Below are 19275 nucleotides of genomic sequence, written 5' to 3'. Positions count from 1 at the left end.
AACTTTTTCTTCTAGGTACAATAAATATGCTTTGTCATAACGCTGTAGATGAAAGTATTTTAGTAATTCCAGATAAATATGTTTTCTTAATATCTTTTTTTGTTTGTGTCTGGAATAGTTTAAAGTGACTTTGGAAAGTTTACGCAAGTAGTAAATACAGAGCCGCTACCTGTGCCTTCAGTAGTCTGAGAGGACTCACCTCAGAAACTTGCTTAACATTTTAGAAAACCGGATTTAAATGTGTGTACTCTTTATAAAACAGCTGGTGGACTCTAACTGTTGTCTTTTACTTTATGAATAGGTCACTACCATTATTTTTCCCTTCCAAAAAATGAATGATGAAAAATTCAAGCACAGATGACAAAGGCTTTATTGTCGAGTTATTTTTCTTTCATATATGGGGTATGATTAAATGTGTGCTGTCAAAAAGAGGCCTCTTTATAGCCTGATACTATTGATTAGTATTTGAAACCTGCCAGCAGCATTATTACTTTATGCATAAGAAAATATAGTAGAAAATTATTAAGTTGATATTTTAGTTCCTCTAGTGAGAACGTTTCAGATATTCATCTCATATCGTTGCACAAATTGCTTGGCTCAAGTAGATACCACAAAATCATGTTTTAATGATTTTTTTTCCTTTTTCCATCTTTTTTTTTTTTTTCCCCACAGTCACATGACACAATCAGCCACATTTGAAGACCCTCGAATAGAGAGCTGCCAAATAACCCCTCCAGCCCCTCGGAAAGTGGAAATGAGGAGGGATCCTGTGCTAGGATTTGGGTTTGTGGCTGGTAGTGAAAAGCCAGTTGTTGTACGCTCAGTAACACCAGGTATGTTTTTCCCACCTGATCCTGGAAGAAAACTCAGTCTACTGAGATGAAATGCAGTTACAAATTTGAGTACTGTTGAAATATTCAGGCAGACAAAGTAATTGCAAATACTAGGTAGGATTTTAAGCCTTGTATTATCCACTGGTTTCCTTCCTCACACTCATTATTGAACATTATGTAAATGTGTTAACAAAAAGCCAGTTTGGAGTTAATGCTCTGAGCCATCACCATTGTTTGCCTGAAAAAAGTTAACTCATTTCATTCAAGGAAAGAAGGTCTTCTCACTCATCTTTATACTGGCTTGCTATCACCTTCATTGACATTGAATCAGTATTTTCAAGAGGTATGTTGAGTAGTGAGATTAAAACTTAAATATTTTTCATTCTTTTCATTATCAGCTTACCAAGGAGAACTAGGTTTCTAAAAACAATATTTTTTTTTGTAAAAGAGGATGTTATTGCTGGCTCTTTTTGTTTGTTTGTTGGTTGGTTGGTTTTATTTGGTTGTTGGGTTTGGGGATGTTAGTTTTGGGTTTGCTTTGGTTGGTTTTTTGTTTGGTTTTTTTTGTTGGTTTGGTTTGGTTTGGTGTTTTTTGGTTTGGTTTGGTTTGGGTTTTTTTTTTGGTTTTTTTTTGGGGGGGTTGTTTGTTTGTTTTTTGTTTTGTTTTTTTTGTTGTTGTTGTTAGGGTTTTTTTTTAGTGAATATATCTGTATGGCTATGTGGTTAAAAGCCAGGTCAAAATAAATCAAAAAAGTTATGAGGGATCAGGCCTGGGACTGATCAGTCTTCTGAATAGCAGTCTCCCCAAAAGCTTAAAAGTTCAGTTGTTATATAAAAATGCTATGAAGCCAAGGGCAGGGATTTGACTTTGCTCTTGTTCAATATATTCTCCAGAACCCCCAGAGAGAGCAGAGGAGAGGCAAAATTGATCTGTCAAGTTCTGATGTCATTTACCCCCGTGTGTGCATTGATTTCATTTATATTGCTTTCACAGGAAGTGAGCAGTGTAACTAATATTTGAACTAGATCCATACAGTTTATTTCTCTCAACTTGGCATTATTAATGTAGTTTTATGTTAAAGTTGGGGGATGTGTTTATTATATTCTGTTTCAAGTGAATAGGAGGAAATACGAGCTCAGGACAACATTCTCCTATATGGATTTGTGTTCATTTATGCTGGATATAGAAGTGGAGTAAAGTTTTCAAAGCAAAGGAAAGGGACAGCATTAGCTCAATTGGTTTTGATACGGAAATATTTTCTTGTAAGACTTTATCTTCCTATTGGTAATATTATTCTGGGGTTTATTTATCATCATTGAAGAGTTTAAACGCAGAGACTAGAGAGAGACTTTTCATTAGGAATTGTGATGTCACACCATCTTCTGGGCATGTAATTGTGCTGAGAAGTTTAATGTGCATTTTATAAAGCATAAACTCAATGTGCATTTCAGCAACGTTGGAATCCAAAACACGTAGACATACATGACTGATTGTCTATTCAGATAAATGCAAAATATCCATGTCTAACTGAAAGTGGCAATGCCTTTGGATGTACCTGTGTTCATCAAGTGGTAGGAATCCAGAGGAAAAGAGACTCAGAGGTTGGAGGTATAAAAACTTACTGTCTTCAATTGAAGAAAGCAGGTTTGTTTTGCCCAGAACAGAAAATTCAGAGGAGACACCTGTGAGAGACGTTCAAATACATAAGTGATGTTTCGTAGGAAAGAGGAATAAGGCATTCTCTAGTGTTACTTTGCCTGGGACAGGAAACAGTGTGTTGCAATGAGGAAGGTCTGGCATAGACACCATGGAAAAAGATTTCCTGATCTTAACAGTAGATAAATGGGATCATTTATTTGCAGGAAAAGTAATCCTTCTCAGAGTGGTCTTACAAAATATCAGGCAAACATTGATCAGGCATGGGTAAAGTATGGTTGATCATACCTTAAAGGGTACATTAGTCCACCCCTTATGGGTTCTTTTGGCCCTCCCAAAAATCAAGCCCTTATTTTACGTGGTTATATATGGGTTTGGAACTTGAGGAACTTCAGTAGAAGCTGCTAAGTCACTAGCTTTCAAGATTGTCCTGGTGAGGAAGTACTGGTAATGTCAGAAATAATGTTGGTGTTAAACATGTCATTAGTTGAAGGAAAAAAAACACCTGTAGTATGAGAACAACAGTGTGTCTATGCATTTACAATGGTCTGCTAACCTGTGCTTTTTTTTTCATTCCTCTGCAGGCGGGCCCTCTGAAGGAAAGCTTATACCAGGGGATCAGATCATAATGATTAATGATGAGCCAGTCAGCACTGCTCCAAGGGAGAGAGTCATCGACCTTGTCAGGTAGTTGATGTCCTGTCACTTAAACAATGAACCCAGTGGCTTATTGCCTGTGCAGTCATTCAGTAGTACAGCAAGTCTTGCCTTCTCACGACTGAGAAAAGAGAAAATAATGTTGCTTTAGTCATAACAAAGAATGGTGAATTATTTTATTATTGAAATGAAGTGTCCTCTTAAAATGTCATCTGGGTATCTGAAAAAGGTATAATAAAATCCTGCAACAGCTCCAAAGTACTTGGGTATCAAAAGAGGAATAGTTTTCTCCTGGTATCCATTTTTGGTATGGGTTGTTGAAAAGATAATTCCTGGAGCAAGGAAGTGCCAGTCACTGTTGTATTATTGTTCATTTTTTACATGAGTAAAGTCAGGTTTGTCTAATATGAAGAGGAAAGAAAATTTGGTGGGCTGATTTTTGAGAGTGAATGAGTGCATGTAAATATGTAGAGAAGCTCAAGGAGTGTTTGAGTGGATTGCAGGTAGGTGAGTTTGTGTGAAAAAAGCAGGCAGGGTTGTGTAGATAGAACACAGAAATTCAGACAAAAAAGTGATGGTGGATAGTCCAGGAAAGGAGAAATGTCAATATTTGTAATAGGATGTAGAAGGAAAGAAAGGACAGTGACTGTCAAATGCTAAGGATGTAGAAAAAGATGTGTTGCGGTTCACATAATAAACTTCGCATTTGGAGTAACAAGAAATGTTACTGCACTGAAAAGCAAAATGGCAAGTAATTAAAAAGTTAAACATAAAAAATAATAATTTAAATTCCAATAGCCAAGTTGCCGTACTCCAGTTTTGTTTCTGTATTCCCTTTGTCATTGGTGGGTCTAGTTGATTCCTGAGAGATATTCAGATTTTAACAATGCAAGTGCCTCTTCTCAAAACCAGTACCTGTGCAGTGTTTTCAGTGTTACTCATGCAATTTTGAGAAGTCATACTTGCTTTACAGAAATTTGGGCAGGAGGTGCCATCTACTCCTCCTGTAGATGACAATTTGAGCAAACAAGTGCTCTTTGCTGGGGATTCAGCTGTGAACAAAACTTCTAAAAAAGGTACAGAAATGGCATTAAAATGCCAACAATGCTGATGCCTCTATATGTGTTACATATAGTGGGATTACACAAAATATATTTTCAGATTTTTTTCAAAAAGTACTAACGTGCCAGTCAACTAACAAACACAGTTTGCCAAGAGCTTCTTTTCTTGTGATGAGTAGACCCCATGAGCTGCAGGAGCTATCCTGTTCCTAATTAATGTCTGTCCACCAGCATAAGCCTCAAAAATGGGTCTTATACTCATTTTTGATGTCTTTATTTCTTCATAAAGCGATCATATTGCCTTCTTCATTTTTTCCCTGATTCTTTGATATTTAGGGGGAGTTAGGATCTCTATCTCAGTTCTCTGCTATCAGCAATATGTAGTAATAATAGCAAGGAAATAGACTGATTAGACCTGAGACAAACTGAATTTATTGTGTGTCTGATTCTCTGTCTGCCTTCAAATGAGAAACTCGGTAGAATGTCACCCTCCCCAATTACATTGACTGCATAGGTAGTGTCAAATTGAGTGTTGTTGCATTCCAGGGAAAGCTTTCAGTGATGCTTTCCTTATGCTGTAATTCTACCTCTGCTTTTAAAATCTGTCTGCTGTTGGAATTTTGACAGAGACTCATTCTTTGAAGAGACTCAGAGTGAACTGTATTGGGGTTGTATGTTACAGTATTTGAAATAAAAGCTTTCTTTTCATGCCAGTGGGGACATCTGGAATGATTAGACACTGTCAGTGTACAGTCCTGACACCATAGCAGAAGCAATTCTTTACATCAATGAAATAATGAATCTCTTCTGTATAATTGAAGGTTTTCATATGGATTTGATACATCTGCAACTTTTAAATGCATCTACATTTTTTGAATGTGCATGGAAGAAGTTTTGAAATCTTATTTTCCTGCTGGCACTAGCATGTCAGTAGTCAACAATGAGTGTGTTTTAAATTCATAGAGGAAGTGAGAGGAAATTTCTGGAGGTCATCCAGTCTGACCTCTTGCTCCAGGCAAGGTAGTGTCAAAGTTAAATGTGGCTGCTCAGCACTTGTCAAATCAAGTTTTTAATATCTCCAAATATGGAGATTTCACAGCTACACTGGGCAGATGTTTTAGTTCTTGACCAGTGGCCTTTCAAGAAAACATGAGCCAACTTCCTCAGTAGCCTTAGATGCATCCCATCTAGGCCCATGGACTTGTGAGGGTCCCTCTTACCTAAGCAATCCCTGATTCTGTCTTTGTCTACCTTTGTTCCCTAAATTCTGTCATTGGTCTTGGGGACCAGGGGGGCAGACCTTGCCGCTGAAGACCAGAGCCAAGAAAGCATTGAGCACCTGAGGTTTTTCAGTGTCCATCATCAGGTTGCCCACTCCATTTAGCTGTGAGTTCATATTTTCTATGGCTTTCACTGCTGTTGTAGTTGTAGAGACCCTTCTTGTTACCCTTCACATCCTGGATCACTTTCAGTGCCAGCTGAGCTTTGTAAATCCTATCCCTGCCTGGCCAGGGTAGGGCTTTTGTGTTTGTCCTGGGTAACTTCTCTTCATGTCCATCTCTGGGTTGCTTCCATTTTGCACTGGTCTCCATCAGGCTTTCCCTGTAGAGCCAGACTCGTGTCCTGCTGTGCCTGCCTACTTTCCTGAAGATTGAAGCAGACCACTCTGGCAGTTGGAGGAGGTACTCTGTGATCATCACCCAGCTCTGCTGGGCTCTGGGCCTTTCAGAGCTGCATCCAACAGGACCCTGCTTACTGGTGCCCTGGACAAGCCAAAGTCTGACTTTAGATTGGCCTCCTCTTCCTCTTTTCCTTCAGAGTCTTACACTGTACCATCTTGTGGTCACTGCAGCACATGAAAAATTGATACTCCAACACTGTAGTTTTTTTGTGCTTATGTGGTCTCTTGCTGAGAATATTTTATATTCATGCTGTGAAACTCCATGGCTATTTTTATGCAGCTCTCCCTCAAAGATTCTTGTAAAGTACAGAAACAATTTGTCTTAATATAATTGCAGAGAGTGTGGAAAAAATTAGTCTGCTTTCAAAATACTGGCCTAAAGATCGTAGTATGTCAAACAGAAAAAAAACCAAATTGCGTGAGAAAAAAAAAAGACAGATTTCACAACCAGGTGAGTGTCATACTTTAACAGGCTTAGGAAAACGCAAAACTGAGCAAAAATATGCACAAAGGTTAGATGTTGTGTTAACCCTGAATGTTAGAGTTTTTTGTGCAACGCAATGTTTAGTTATTTTTCACAAAACTTATGTGAAACTTATGAAAAGAGTTATGCAATTGAAGGAAAAGAAAACAATAAAGATAATTTCTGCTGCAATCTGTCTTAAATAAAATAAAAAAGAAAATTCAAAATGTTCACCAAAAAGGCTATCTAAAAAGCATCAATTAAATCTTTTTTCACTAGGGTAACGCATATCCTAATCAATAAATTTGCTTTATTTCTAAATTTCCCACAAAATAAGTCAGAGTAATTTCTGTCAGATCATTTGTTTTTCTTCAGCCCTTATCCTATCAGTGCCAAACTCATGGTCTACTCTTTACTTCTACAGGATTAGAAATAGGTAGACTTGTCTTTTAAACAAGTCCATTTTGTGTAATGGTTTTTCTACAGGAAAATGCAAGAAATTAAATGAAGTGCATAATACAGAAATGTTCCCATTTTATTGCATTTTCATATTTTAATTATATATGTGCTTTCTAAACATTAATTACTGAAAATAATCTTCCTTAAGTAAAAAGCTGTGTTAAAGCCACTTTTGCTTATTCCAGGGGGTATTGAGCAGGAACCTGGTGAAAGATTTTGGTTTGTTTTTTAAGAATTGAGGGATACTGTTGTATCCTAGGAGGTCTCAGGTCTGGAGATTATTGGGGATATTCATTATAAATATCCCCTGTAGGTCATTCTGATCCATTGAATTCTTTTGGCTCTGCTTTGCTGGCAACACTTAATTAGTGTTCAAGTAGTTCTTTGAAAGCCAGGGTTGCAGAAATATGAATACAGTGTGGTTTGCAGACATTTGGACTCATTATTTCTGGGTGATGTTCAATGGCTTTTGCACAACATTATATTCTCCTGATTTTTTTTTAGAGCACAAGCTCAAAAGTCATGTTTATGGTTTCACTTACAAAGAGAGGTCAAGCTTTATGATTGTTACTTATCTCTGTGGTCGATATGTGTTTCATTCAAGACAAAAAGTTACAGAAATTCAAAAAGGGAAGAAACAAACTCAGTTTTCTAAATGTAAGGCCAAACTCCAGACAAGGACCAAGCGAACAGAATACTTAAGAAGATGTATTTGCAGTGCAGTCAGTTCAAAATTGTATCAGGAGCTACTTATCTTGGTTTTATTTTACTGCTGAAACAGGTACTGTGAGCTTTTCACACATACTTAACAATGAGTACTTTGAGATAATATTAAAGTCATTGCACAATGGAGCAATTTTTTCCTTATTTGAAAGTGAGCGAGAATGTGAAACTAATGTGTTAGAAGCTGTATTAATGTACGGTATCAATTAATGGGTTCTCAGAGGTACATATATTTCATTATCATTGGTTAATGTTACATTTGTATCTTTTTAAGGATCAATTCAACCAACCTTTTTTTAAAAAACACCTAAAGAAGTATATCTAACAAATATTTTGCCTTATTAGATGTTTATAGGCAATTTCTATAACATGAATGGCTTATTTATCTTAGCTTGTACTGAGTATGCCTTAGTTTACAAGGATCCCAATACATGTAAAGTGTTGTTTTATTTAGTAAGGTATTTTACTGAAATTTTAAGTATTGCTTATGCCATAAAACAAACAGTGAGTAGGGTACAGTAGTGGTATTTTGTTCACACTTCAATTAAAATGGTTATCGAGACAACTTGTAAGGAGAAGTGGGCACCTGAAGAGAGTGATCCATCTGAGATACTTGTTTTGGAAAAAACTACCTAGTTGCAGAAAGCTTTATTTTTGTATTGGCTCAAAAAAGGGAACAGGAAAGTATTTTAGAGTAGAAACCTTACTTCTAGGTTACTAAATTAGGCTAGATTAGTCCATTTCTTGAAACTGTAAGAGGTGTAAATTAGTATTTGACGTCCTCTGGAATTCCACTAAAAGGCTTTATTTGCAAAGTGAGAACTGAAAAAGGTGAAATTCATTAAAGGCTTTTCTTTCTTGTTGGCTCTATTTTCTATTTAAGAGAAATGACTCAAAAACCTTTCTGAAATAACTCTTGCTTTGGCAAGTTAATGTCACAGCAAGTTTTCATCAAGAGGATCTAGAGGATTCTTTCAATTCTGCAGTAGAATTTATGTTTTAATTTTGTATTGCTGTAAGACTGGAGAGAAGGAACGGTCCAGGATTTTACTTGGCGTGTTGCATTTTAAGTGCTAACATGAATTTAATCAATACTGACCCTCCTCACCATCGTCATGAAATGGATGAGGATTCTGTTGCTGCTGTTTGACTCTGTGTATGTTAGGGGACCGGTTTTCCTAGTCTGCATCCTCACAGTGAAACACAAGTGTAAAAGGGAGCTCCGAGACAGTGCCTGTCATCATCATCTCACAGCAGCTGAAAATACCACTTTTCAAATGTAATTTCTGGCTCTAGGCTTAGACTCCTTCATATACTGAATCAAGTAATTTTGGTGGACTTAGTATTAAAGATATTCTTTCTTCATCAACATCATAGAGAAAAAAATCAAGCATATTAAGCTATTAGCTATGATACTGCTTAGCAACCAAGAAACGTGAAAACTGCTTTTTCTGAAAAACCAGTCGTGCAGACCTTTCAGTCTGAAGGCACTCCATTATACTCCCAGTTCAATATATAAATCTAGAGGCTATATCCTCATTGTTTCAGGCCCTGATTGATGAATTGCTACTGTTTTGGGTTTTAAACACATAATGGTGAATACAGGGACAAAACGCTGGACCAAATGGTCTGTAGGAATTTTACGAGTGGCATCAAAGGAGATAAGCTTTCTGCCGGGGCGTTTAATTAGCTGCTTCTGATCAGCAAGCCCATCCGTGGAGCTCAGAGTCAGGATATGAGAACTCAGTTCCTGTCTGTCATGAGGGGTGTTGCTAGATATATATCTTCTACCTTTTGAGGTGTTTCCGCAACATAATATCAGAGATAATTGAGTCACATTTAAAATTAGCTCTGAATCTGTGAAAACACAGATTTAGTATTGTCTCCTTTACCTTTTTTTCTTGGCTGTTGTGATAAGGTGCTTCTTGTTCTTGAGCTGATGTATTGAGAACTAATTCATATCTCTCCAGATTTAAAGTATTAATCTGCAATATGATTTCAGAAATGCCCACCCACTTTTTCGAAGGCCTGTAAGAGTTAAGCTGAGTTGAAAGCTGTATAGAGATATTACTTGTTATTGTAAAAATCAGTACCAACTATGGACATTGTTCTCTTTTAAATCCATTGTATGTGTGAAAGCATACAGTCTCATATCTTTGCTTATTCTTAGCAGAAAGTTGACTGAAAGGTTTGGCCTCAATAAGTCAGATGTTTGGAATGCTGAGAACTTAATTTAACATGTAAACTTAAGTTTCTTTTTGTGTTAAGCATGGTGAATGGCTCCCAGAGTTGGGAAGTCTAGGGCCTTTTTGAAATTTCAGCGCTTGATGTTGTCATCTGGTCATCATCTCACTCAGTTGTCCTCTAGAAAAAGGAGTCAGCAGTGATGAATTTCAGGTCAGCTGTTCCCTAACAAGTTGCTTTATGGTAACTGAATGCAAGGGTATAAATGGAGATGTGGAACAGCTGTGCCCAAAACTCAAGTAACTGTATTGAATGCCTTCTTCAGATGTGAACCAGCAAATATTGCTCTCATTAGCTTGTTCTGGCAAGCAGGCTTATTGCTTCTCATCCAACTAAACAAAAGCATTGGCTTGTCTGAATGGAAGATTTACTTTAAAGCCAGATGCACTGATGTGAATGTTTCAAAGTAATTGTTTCCATGTAAAGTTATACAAACGAACACCCAGCTTTGAGTTTATTATGAATTAACCCTTCCACATGATGAATTTCCTCTATATTGCATGCTCAGCAATAGATGTTTATCCTTCTTTTGCTGTTTATTCAAGCCCCATACATCAAAGGATTACTTGGTGTTGGAATGTGTTGCAGGAGGTACCTAAAAATCTCATGTCTTGTGTTTGAGGTGGGGAGGGTTAGAGAGGATGTGTCAAACTACCGAAATCTCATGGTTTCTCTTTCCCAACTGCATTATATGTCTCTTTTGGAATGACATTTCCAAATCATAAAAGATGATGTTGGGCAAGCCAGCCCATTTACATTGTGTTGTTTGTACAAAAATGTTCTTTGGGTGCCTGGAAGACGTTACAAAAGGACAGCTACACTTAAACAAGTGCATGCACTATGAAATTTAATCAACAGAAAGCAGAAACCTGGGAGCAAGATAAGACAGACACAGCTTCAGGAGCTTGGTTGGGAAGCACCAGTCTGCGTGCAACAGTTTCTGGGACCAGAGAAACAGTATAGGCTGACAGGAGAGGATTGTGCCATGCATTTGGGGCTGCCAGCATGGAGTGACTGTGAAGTATGAAGATGACAGAGATGCCTTCACCACTGCATGTACAGGACTCGGAATGCAACTCTGTCCTTCCAGAAGCATGTGTCTGCCCTCACTGGGAAGTTTACAACTCCCTTATCCAGCCAGTCAGTTGCTAACTGATTCAGCACATACACATCAGCTAATGAAGCTACTGTAATGGAAAAACAACCATTTTTGAAAGACATGATAGTTACGTGCCTGTGATGCTTTGGGAAGGCTTTCACAATGTGTCTTTCACAGTGGTGGCATCAGCATTCCGTTTTATCCTGAGTCAGTGCTGGACATCTGAATCATAGCAATGGACTGGGTTTTATCTGCTGCCTAAAAAGCTTCAGGATAAAAGAGAAGTAGTTCTTTAAAAGACTGAAAGTTAGATGGCAGTGTCAATAAAATGGCTTGTGGTTGCTATGAATTATACCAAAATGCTGTATTTTGATAGAAAGATAGCAATGGTGATGTCTAGAGCTGAGAGGCAAACATGATATTTTTATGGTTTTGTAAGTTGACCCTTGGAGGTCTCTGTCAGTTACTGGTACCTTGTACAAGGGAAAGGCAGAAAGATTTTAATCACCTGCTTTTAAGGAATGCTGTTTTGGGGGTGGCAGTTTTATATGCACCAGTGCTCACACAGGAGGTAAAACATAATTTAAACTGTTGAGAGAGAAGAGTGAAAGGACTGTGACCAATTTATAAAGTCTTGTATAGTTCCATTAATTTGAAATGCTGGTAGTCTTTAGTTGTTAGGTTTTTTCTCCTGTCAAGGTGGAAGCAGCATTCCCTGAGGTGGGAAGGAGATAAGGAGAGTGAGTGAGAAATTAGTAAAATCCTACTCAGAGCAAAGTGTCACCCAAATATCTTAGTAATTCATGGTCCATTGCTGTAATAGTGTAATTTTGATGAATTGTGCAACGGAAAGCTGACCCAGGAGATCCTGGAGATGACAAGATCTTTCTTTGGCTCTGTGGCATGCTGAGGCTGTGTCTTTCTGGTTTCCTGATTCTGAGAGTTAGTTTTTAGTATTATAATTCCATTTACTTCCCAGATGATATTTAGCTTATAAAGCAAAATAAAATGAAGAACGGTGTCTCCTGAAGCTGTGTGTGTCCACAAGGTGGCTGTCCCTATTAACATTAGAGTCCGGATCCAATGGATTATCTCTACACTTCGATTTCATATTCCTGCTCTGATAGCAGTGTCGTGCCTTTCAGTCAGCCTAAGACGTGTAGGAGTGACAGTGCTTGAAACCTGTAACCTGTAGTTTGTCCAAGAAGCTGGAAAATCACAAAAAATGGTAGAAATGAGAAAGTACCTAACTTGAATACTTAACATGTAAACTAGATTTGAAGAGGGAAAGGGACAAAACCATGCTTGCCAGTGATAAGCAATGGCCTGCCAAAACTTGAGGAACTGAGCACTAGAGAGATCCCTCAATTTGCTCCATGAGTTGTTGGCTACAATGAAGCACACTTAAAATGTTTCTATAGCAATACAGCACCACGAGGAATAAGAAAGAAGAGCTCTAAACTTTGGCCCAGTGTTCTGCCGATCTGTTTGCTCCCTCCCTTCCTCGGTAACGAGGATGGATTTAAGGAACATGGACACCAACTTTAAAGAATAAGTATATAAATTTACAATAGTGCAAAATAGTAAAAAATTACAAAATAAGCAGTGGCTTATGAAAGGATACACTTAGCAATGCTAAGTGCTAATCTAATCATTATTACAAAGAAAGTCTGACAGTGATCAAGAGAGAGATTCATCACCAGTTATCCTGAGTACATTACTATAATCGTCATCCAGAGTGCACTTCAGCTGGACAGGCCCCTGATCACAGGGAAGGTCTGGAGAACCCCTTCCCACTAACTCAGAAATCCTATGCAGTGCGTCCACTTGAGGCCTCCATCTTTGCTGTGAGAGGGTCAAGCTTATACAATGTTAAACAAACCAGCTTACATCACTCGACTGATGTGGAAAAAAAATACCTGGCTTTATTCTCCCCTTGGTTTTCCTCTTGGACCTGGCCAGGACCCAAGGCAAATTCAAGGAAGGTTTAGGTTGGATATTAGGGAAAGGCTTTTCACCCAAAGGGTGGTTGAGCACAGGAACAGATTCCCCAGGGAAGTAGTCTCAGCACCAAGCCTGTATGAGTTCAAGAAGCATTTGGACAATGCCTTTGGGCACATGGTGTGATTCTTGGGGTGTCCTGTTCAGGACCAGGAGCTGGACTTGATGATCCTTGTGAGTCCCTTCCAACTCAGGATATTCTATGATTCTGTGAATACCAGTCCGATAAAACTCTCTCAAACCAAACTTCTTTTTGATTGAGAGACTTAATTGTATTGTAAAAAAATTGGATCTGGCTCTCAGTGCTGTTGACTTTAAATTTTTCTAACTTTTTTTTGTGTTAACAAGGCCTGTTTTGTTTGTTGGGTTTTTTTGGACGCTTTTTCAAAAATATTGAGAAATAAGATCAAAAGGCTTAAGACTGTCATTAGTGAGTCCTTTCTCTTTCCTGCTTCCCCCCAATAAGAATAATTTTGTGATTCACAGTCTCTCTTAGCAGTTGATAGTTTAATGTAATTAGAATAGAAATGTTGTAGAGACTTCTGTGTTGGTTGATGGACTAGAAAACTTAGAACACAGAATTAGATCATATTTTTAATTTAGCAGTAGTGCAGCCAATAAGGACTCCCAAAATTGCCAAGAGACTAAGTATCTACATCTAACTTTATCTGATATGCCCAATCAGAAGGTTAGTTAAAAGGGAAGGAGAACAGTTTTACATATTCTGACTCATTAGTCCCCAAAGTGAGATTCTTCAGTTAAGTATTACCACTGATTGAGATGACTCTGGGTCACAGTGGATCGTCAAAGGAGGAAAACAGTTTCTCATTAAACAAAGAATCTGAGACAAAAACTAGTAGAAAATAAAAATGGCTAAAAATAAATTACTGTCCTAGTTAGAACAGCTGGGACCAGTTCATCACTGTATGGGTGTAACTCAAAACTGTGTATTCTATAGCCTTCCATGCCATTTCCCAGAAACTGTTATCAGTAGACTATTTACACCCTCTGCCCAGAGCAGCCTGACTCCTCAGGCTATAAACTAGGTGTTAAGAGGCTTGTGAGATAGGAGGGTGCTCTTGTCCTCATACCCATTGTGGAACTCCCCGCCCTGAGGGAAGTACTGGGCATTCCTACCTGAACTGGAGGATATATAATCTTGGAGTCTTGGAACTTTTTTAACCACTCGTGGGATCCAGAGGAAGACTGCAGACCACCACTCCCAACCAAACTGCAGACCACCAATCTCGACTGGACTGCAACCATCACTCTCAATCGGACTGCAATCACCACTCTTGACCAGACTGCAACAGCACTCTCACCAATAGGTTTTCCCCTCTCCTTTTACTTTGGACTCAGGGGGCCCAACCAACACCACTCTGTTCATGCCCCAGGGTGCTGGGTTATACATTTGGGTTTTGTGGGTTAAAACCAATTGTTTGTCTGTATAATTGTATTTATTGTATTATTTTATTAAATTGTTATTCTGATTTATAATCTCTCTTTTGAGTTGGGTTCATTTCCCCTGCTGGTTTACCTTTAAACCAGCACATTCACCTTTAAAAATACTGAGTTCTTCAAAAGGCAGCTTAATGTGATAGATTTCTCTGGGATTTATTAGTCAATTTTTTCTTGATTTCTGATGTGACAATTGATCATCTGTAATTTATTACAGGCAACACATGAAAAATAGTATAGGAGAAGCATTTTAGCTTCTGCTTATCTTTTTTTAGGCTTTTTCCCATGGACACCATTTTCTGATTTTTTGTTTGACTTGTAAGATCCAAGTCTTCACAGACCTCCTGAAAGCAGTAACAGGAATAAGGGAAAGACAAATCACATGTATTTCACAGCAGATGACTTCCAAATTATGTTGGTCTTAGTCTTACTTCGACTTTGTTTGAGAAACCAAGAGAAGCTGGATCTAGAAATCAAGAAGTAATAATGTCAAAATAGGACCTGCAGATACCAAAAGAGACTGCAGAGATAAACCCAGATTGCTGTCAACCTACGTTTCCCCAAAGGCATATTTCTTATATATCATGTGCTGAAATGTTAATTGTTCTTTTAGCTCTTATTCCTCCTCACGCAGACTAAAGCTTCGTATATTTTTCTTACTGCACAGTGGAAAATCCCTGCAGTGTGCTGTCTATATTGTTAAATAAAGTAATTCAGCTTTCTTGGAGGTTTAGTTAAAACCAAATTTGTTCAGCTTATGAATCAAACAAGACTCCAGGAGAGGCAAAGGTCTTGTCGTCTTGTATCATACAACTTACCCATTTTACGATGATCACTTCAGCTTTTCAGCAGGTCTGTTACTCAGAAAGCACTATGTGAAAAAGGCAGTTCTGGAGAAGAAAATTGGTTGCTATAGCAGTTTAAAATCCTTGAGGTCATCTGTATTTCATAAAACCATAGGACTCATGAGGTTTAGTCATTGCACTGAAATCTTTGTTCTATACATTGTCTTTTCTGCTCAATATTATTTTCTATGTGTCATTACACTGTGCCTGAGACTTAAAAGGAAAATATCATCTGCCTAAGAGTTTATATAGAGTAACAGCAAAAACTCTCCATATTGGAAGACAGCAAAAAATTAAAACTATTCATTAATTAGGTTTGCAGTCCAGTTTCTTTTTAATTATTTATCGTGTGTCATTCTTCTTACTGCTCAATTTTACCTGAAAATTATTATTTTTTTGACCAGAAATACCTTTTGTTCTGCATTTTATCTGAAATTCTATTTGTGTTTGAAGTCTTTAATTAAATATTAGAACTGTGTTAGTAAAGACACTACTTCCTTTCTTCCTTAAAAAGTATTGAAACAATTTCTTAGTGTTCCACCCCAATTATGTTGCAATGTCCAGCAGACTTCTTGAGTTCATAATAATTCATATGAATTGCCATGGGTTTAAGGAAGGAACTATACCACATATTGACATATGGGAGGGAAAGAACATTCAACACAAAATTTTGCAACCGTGTTTTGTTAGGGAAAGAGGAGATTGCATAATTTATGCTCTGAGGTGCATAGACTGAGAATACAGTTTGCTAATGTAAGTCTTATGGCTGTTTATTGGATAAATAACATATCATAAGCATGCAGTACGTCTTCTACATTTGTATGCATGCATTTGCACATTTGTATGATGTGTAGAGAGAGAGGAATATGATTCATAAAGCTCTATTATAATAGATTTGGGATGTGTGCGTTACTTAGAAACGAGAACCTGAGGTTCTGCATCTCATTTAACCCAAAATCTTATCATGAAATTATATGTAGTTTGTATAGTCAACCTGTTACAAGGAGAGTTGTTAGACAGTGCCAAAATATTTCTTTGAAACATTTCCTTTATCTCTACTTAAAAGTGATAAATAAAAGGTGCAAACTCTGTAATGTAATTGTGGTTCTCTCCAGTAGTAGAAACTCATGTTTCATTTCTGTTTTACTAGGGAAATACACGTTAAAATAGAGAAAGATGTGGACATAGGGGATTTTTTATAACCATTGTCATTTTATGAGTATTACCAGTTTTATGACGGTTTTATTAGAATATTAGTGTTCATAGAGTATACAGGTTAGCTATGGAGATATATATATGCTGCATACATTTTGCCAAAGATACCTAGTACACTTAATTTAATCCCTTTGGAGATTTTCTCATCTGCAGGAGAGGTGTGGGTGTCATGAGGCTTTTGTAAGTCAGGCAGCAACATCAGGAACTACATGACTCATCACCTGTGAGGTGATGAGAAGTTCAGGAGAGCAGAGCTGGAGGTCAGAGTGATCCACGGCAACGCTGGTTCTTCAGGATGACAAAATAAACATGTCAATATTTTATCAGTTTGTGTTGGAAGAGACCTTAGAGATCATCTAGTTCCAACCTCCCTGCAACTAGATCAGGTTGCTTAGAGCCCCTTCTGACTTGACCTTGAACACTCCCAGGGATGGGGCATCCACGGATTCTCTGGGCAACGTGTGCCAGTGCCTCACCACCCTCACTGTAAAGAATATCTTCCTTATACTCTACACATACCTTGTTTTAGTTTAAAACCATTGCCTCTTGTCCTATTGCAGCAGGCCCTGCTAATAAGTTTCTTTTCATCTTTCTCATAGGCCTGCTTTAGGTACTGGAGGGTGCTATAAGGTCTCCCCAGAGCTTTCTCTTCTCCGAGCTGAACAGTCCCAACTCTCCCATTCTGTCATGATAGGAAAGGTGCTCCATCTCTCTGATCATTTTTGTGACCTTCCCATCTCTACCTGATGGCACCACTGTCATGTGGCAATAGCTGAACAAATTCCAGAAGTTCAGAAATTTAGGGAAAGGAGCTTTGGAAGTCGTGTGCTGGCATTACAAGGCAGGTGCTATCTCCCAGTGCAGTGTGTTGAATATGGCCTCTGGTAGTAAAAATTTGCTTCAGAAGAAACCTGGCCAAGGTGAAGCACAGGGTGGATGTGCCTGTTGCTCAGAGCAAGTGGATTAAAGCTGGTATCGTGAGCATTCCTGTCTAGATCCCCTTGGTTCACATAACTGAAGCTCAGCCTAAGGTGAAACTACCAGAGACTGTTAAGATGCAGCATTTCGTGTCTAAGCTTGCCATTGCATTAAGTAATTCATTGATTTTGACCTTTCAGAACAGTACATTGTAGCTAATAGAATGAATATAAAATGGATATAAAAAGGATAAGAATATCAAGTGGGAGTAAGGAGGCAATATAAATTTTATATATAACCATAGAAAGTCTGCAGCACCCTCTGATCCTGAAAGTGTGCTGGCAATTGAACGTAGTCCGGGAAGAGCAGCAAAAATTAGCCACAAGTTTCCCCTTTTATGAGAGACATGAGAAGCTCAGCCTAGTTGGGTTACTGCAGGATAGATCCAGAGAGGTGTAGCTGAACAAGGACAAATTGCGATAGCAAGTACCTCTTCAGCTTGGCAGAAAAGTACAGTCAACTCCTAAGCAAATAAAGCTAATAACATAGAGAGATGAGAGGGAGCAAGTGCTGGTCATTCTCCACCATTTTGAGTCTTTAAATTGTGATCTTATATCTGTTTGGAAAGATGTGCTTAGCTCAAGCATAAGATAAGGCCTTCACAAAACATCTACCAACAATCCTCAGCAGAGAAGTTTGTGTTTTGATGAAGTCAGACATAAGTTGTATGTTTGTCTTAGGATATGTGAGTCTATTGGAGTAGTAAGACTGCCCTACCTCATACCTGAATCCAGACTGTGAGCAGCTCAAAAAGCTGTGCTAACTCCATGTGGGATAATCAGCCCTTTCTGGGAAGATGTGACTTTTCCAGGAAGGTGGTAAAGTGAGTACCCTCCTGTTACAGCAGTAGATTTCTGCTCTTGGGCTCTTCCTCACAGTCACCCATGCCCATGTTTTGTGTACTTGCAGTTATTTTTACACGGTGTAATTCAAAGCCCACAGCTGGATATCTTCTCCTGCCTTTCAGCCTCACCAGATATGATGCTATGAAGGACATGACTCCTTTTTTTTTTTAACCTTTTTTCTTTTATGTGATTGATGTTTTGTTTGGGGTTTGGTTGGTTTGGGTTTTGGGGGGCTTTTTTGAGTTGTGTGTTATTTCACTGGAGCTGATTTTTGAGTGGAAGTCAAATACAGGATGACAAGGAGTTACTTTTCTGGTACACAGTGCTGAGCATACACAGTTTACAGTGTGTTTCCTTTAGCTTTTAGTACTATTTTTAATTTTTTTTTTCTGCACTGAAGTTCAGTTTTGGCAATTATAGCTTGAATATCAGAAACAGTAAGAAAAAGTAGTAATTTGGTTTGATTGTACTGTGGTGAAGATTATGACATAACTGTCTGAATCTGATAGGATTTACTAATCTAAAACTTAGTTTTTCATTTAAGCAACAATTTACTTGCAGTAGGGATTTATTACTCCTAATGCCTTGATTAGAAAGATGACATTTGCCGAAGAGCAGTTTGCAGTACCTTCTTTACATAGCTACTTTACTGTACATTTTTAAGATGTATTCATATCTTACAATCCATATATATTCCACAGAAATCATAGCCTATTGAGTAAATAGTAAATTTAGGAAACTATTCCAATATGTGCTTGTGTGTTTGATAGATGCTTTTGAACAGTTAAATTGTCTCTAGCAAAGAATATTTGGATTTTGAATTGCCTGCTGTCTTCATGGTACTCTGTTCATGACACATTACCGGTATCTCCATGAGAGTTTTTCCTTCAGCTGCTGCTTTAAAATAATTATAGTGCTTTTGCGTTTATGTCACTAACAATGAGGGGAAAAAATGCTCTTGTCAAGGCTGTTGATTTAGATATCTGATGCATGAGGCAGGATAACATAAATTTCCCAATAGGTGCTTATGGTGCACCACCAATGGACTATTTTGTT

The 19275-nt window shown here is 38.0% G+C and overlaps 1 protein-coding gene across 4 annotated transcripts in view; it reads left to right on the top strand.

The window, feature by feature from the left end:
- Nucleotides 1-19275, top strand: part of FRMPD4 (FERM and PDZ domain containing 4) — a 299385-nt gene that overhangs the window by 230778 nt on the left and 49332 nt on the right. For all 4 annotated transcript variants that reach the window (XM_039379942.1, XM_027725237.2, XM_027725238.1 and 1 more), the window contains exons 3-4: nt 673-833; nt 3075-3177. In XM_039379942.1, coding sequence (XP_039235876.1) covers nt 673-833; nt 3075-3177 — 264 coding nt within the window. The remainder of the gene's footprint in view (nt 1-672; nt 834-3074; nt 3178-19275) is intronic.

The sequence above is a fragment of the Pipra filicauda genome, unplaced genomic scaffold, assembly GCF_003945595.2.
Source record: "Pipra filicauda isolate LSUMZ 115617 unplaced genomic scaffold, ASM394559v2 scaffold180_size1756469_pilon, whole genome shotgun sequence".
Taxonomy (NCBI): domain Eukaryota; kingdom Metazoa; phylum Chordata; class Aves; order Passeriformes; family Pipridae; genus Pipra; species Pipra filicauda.
This window is presented reverse-complemented; position numbering and strand designations above follow the sequence as displayed.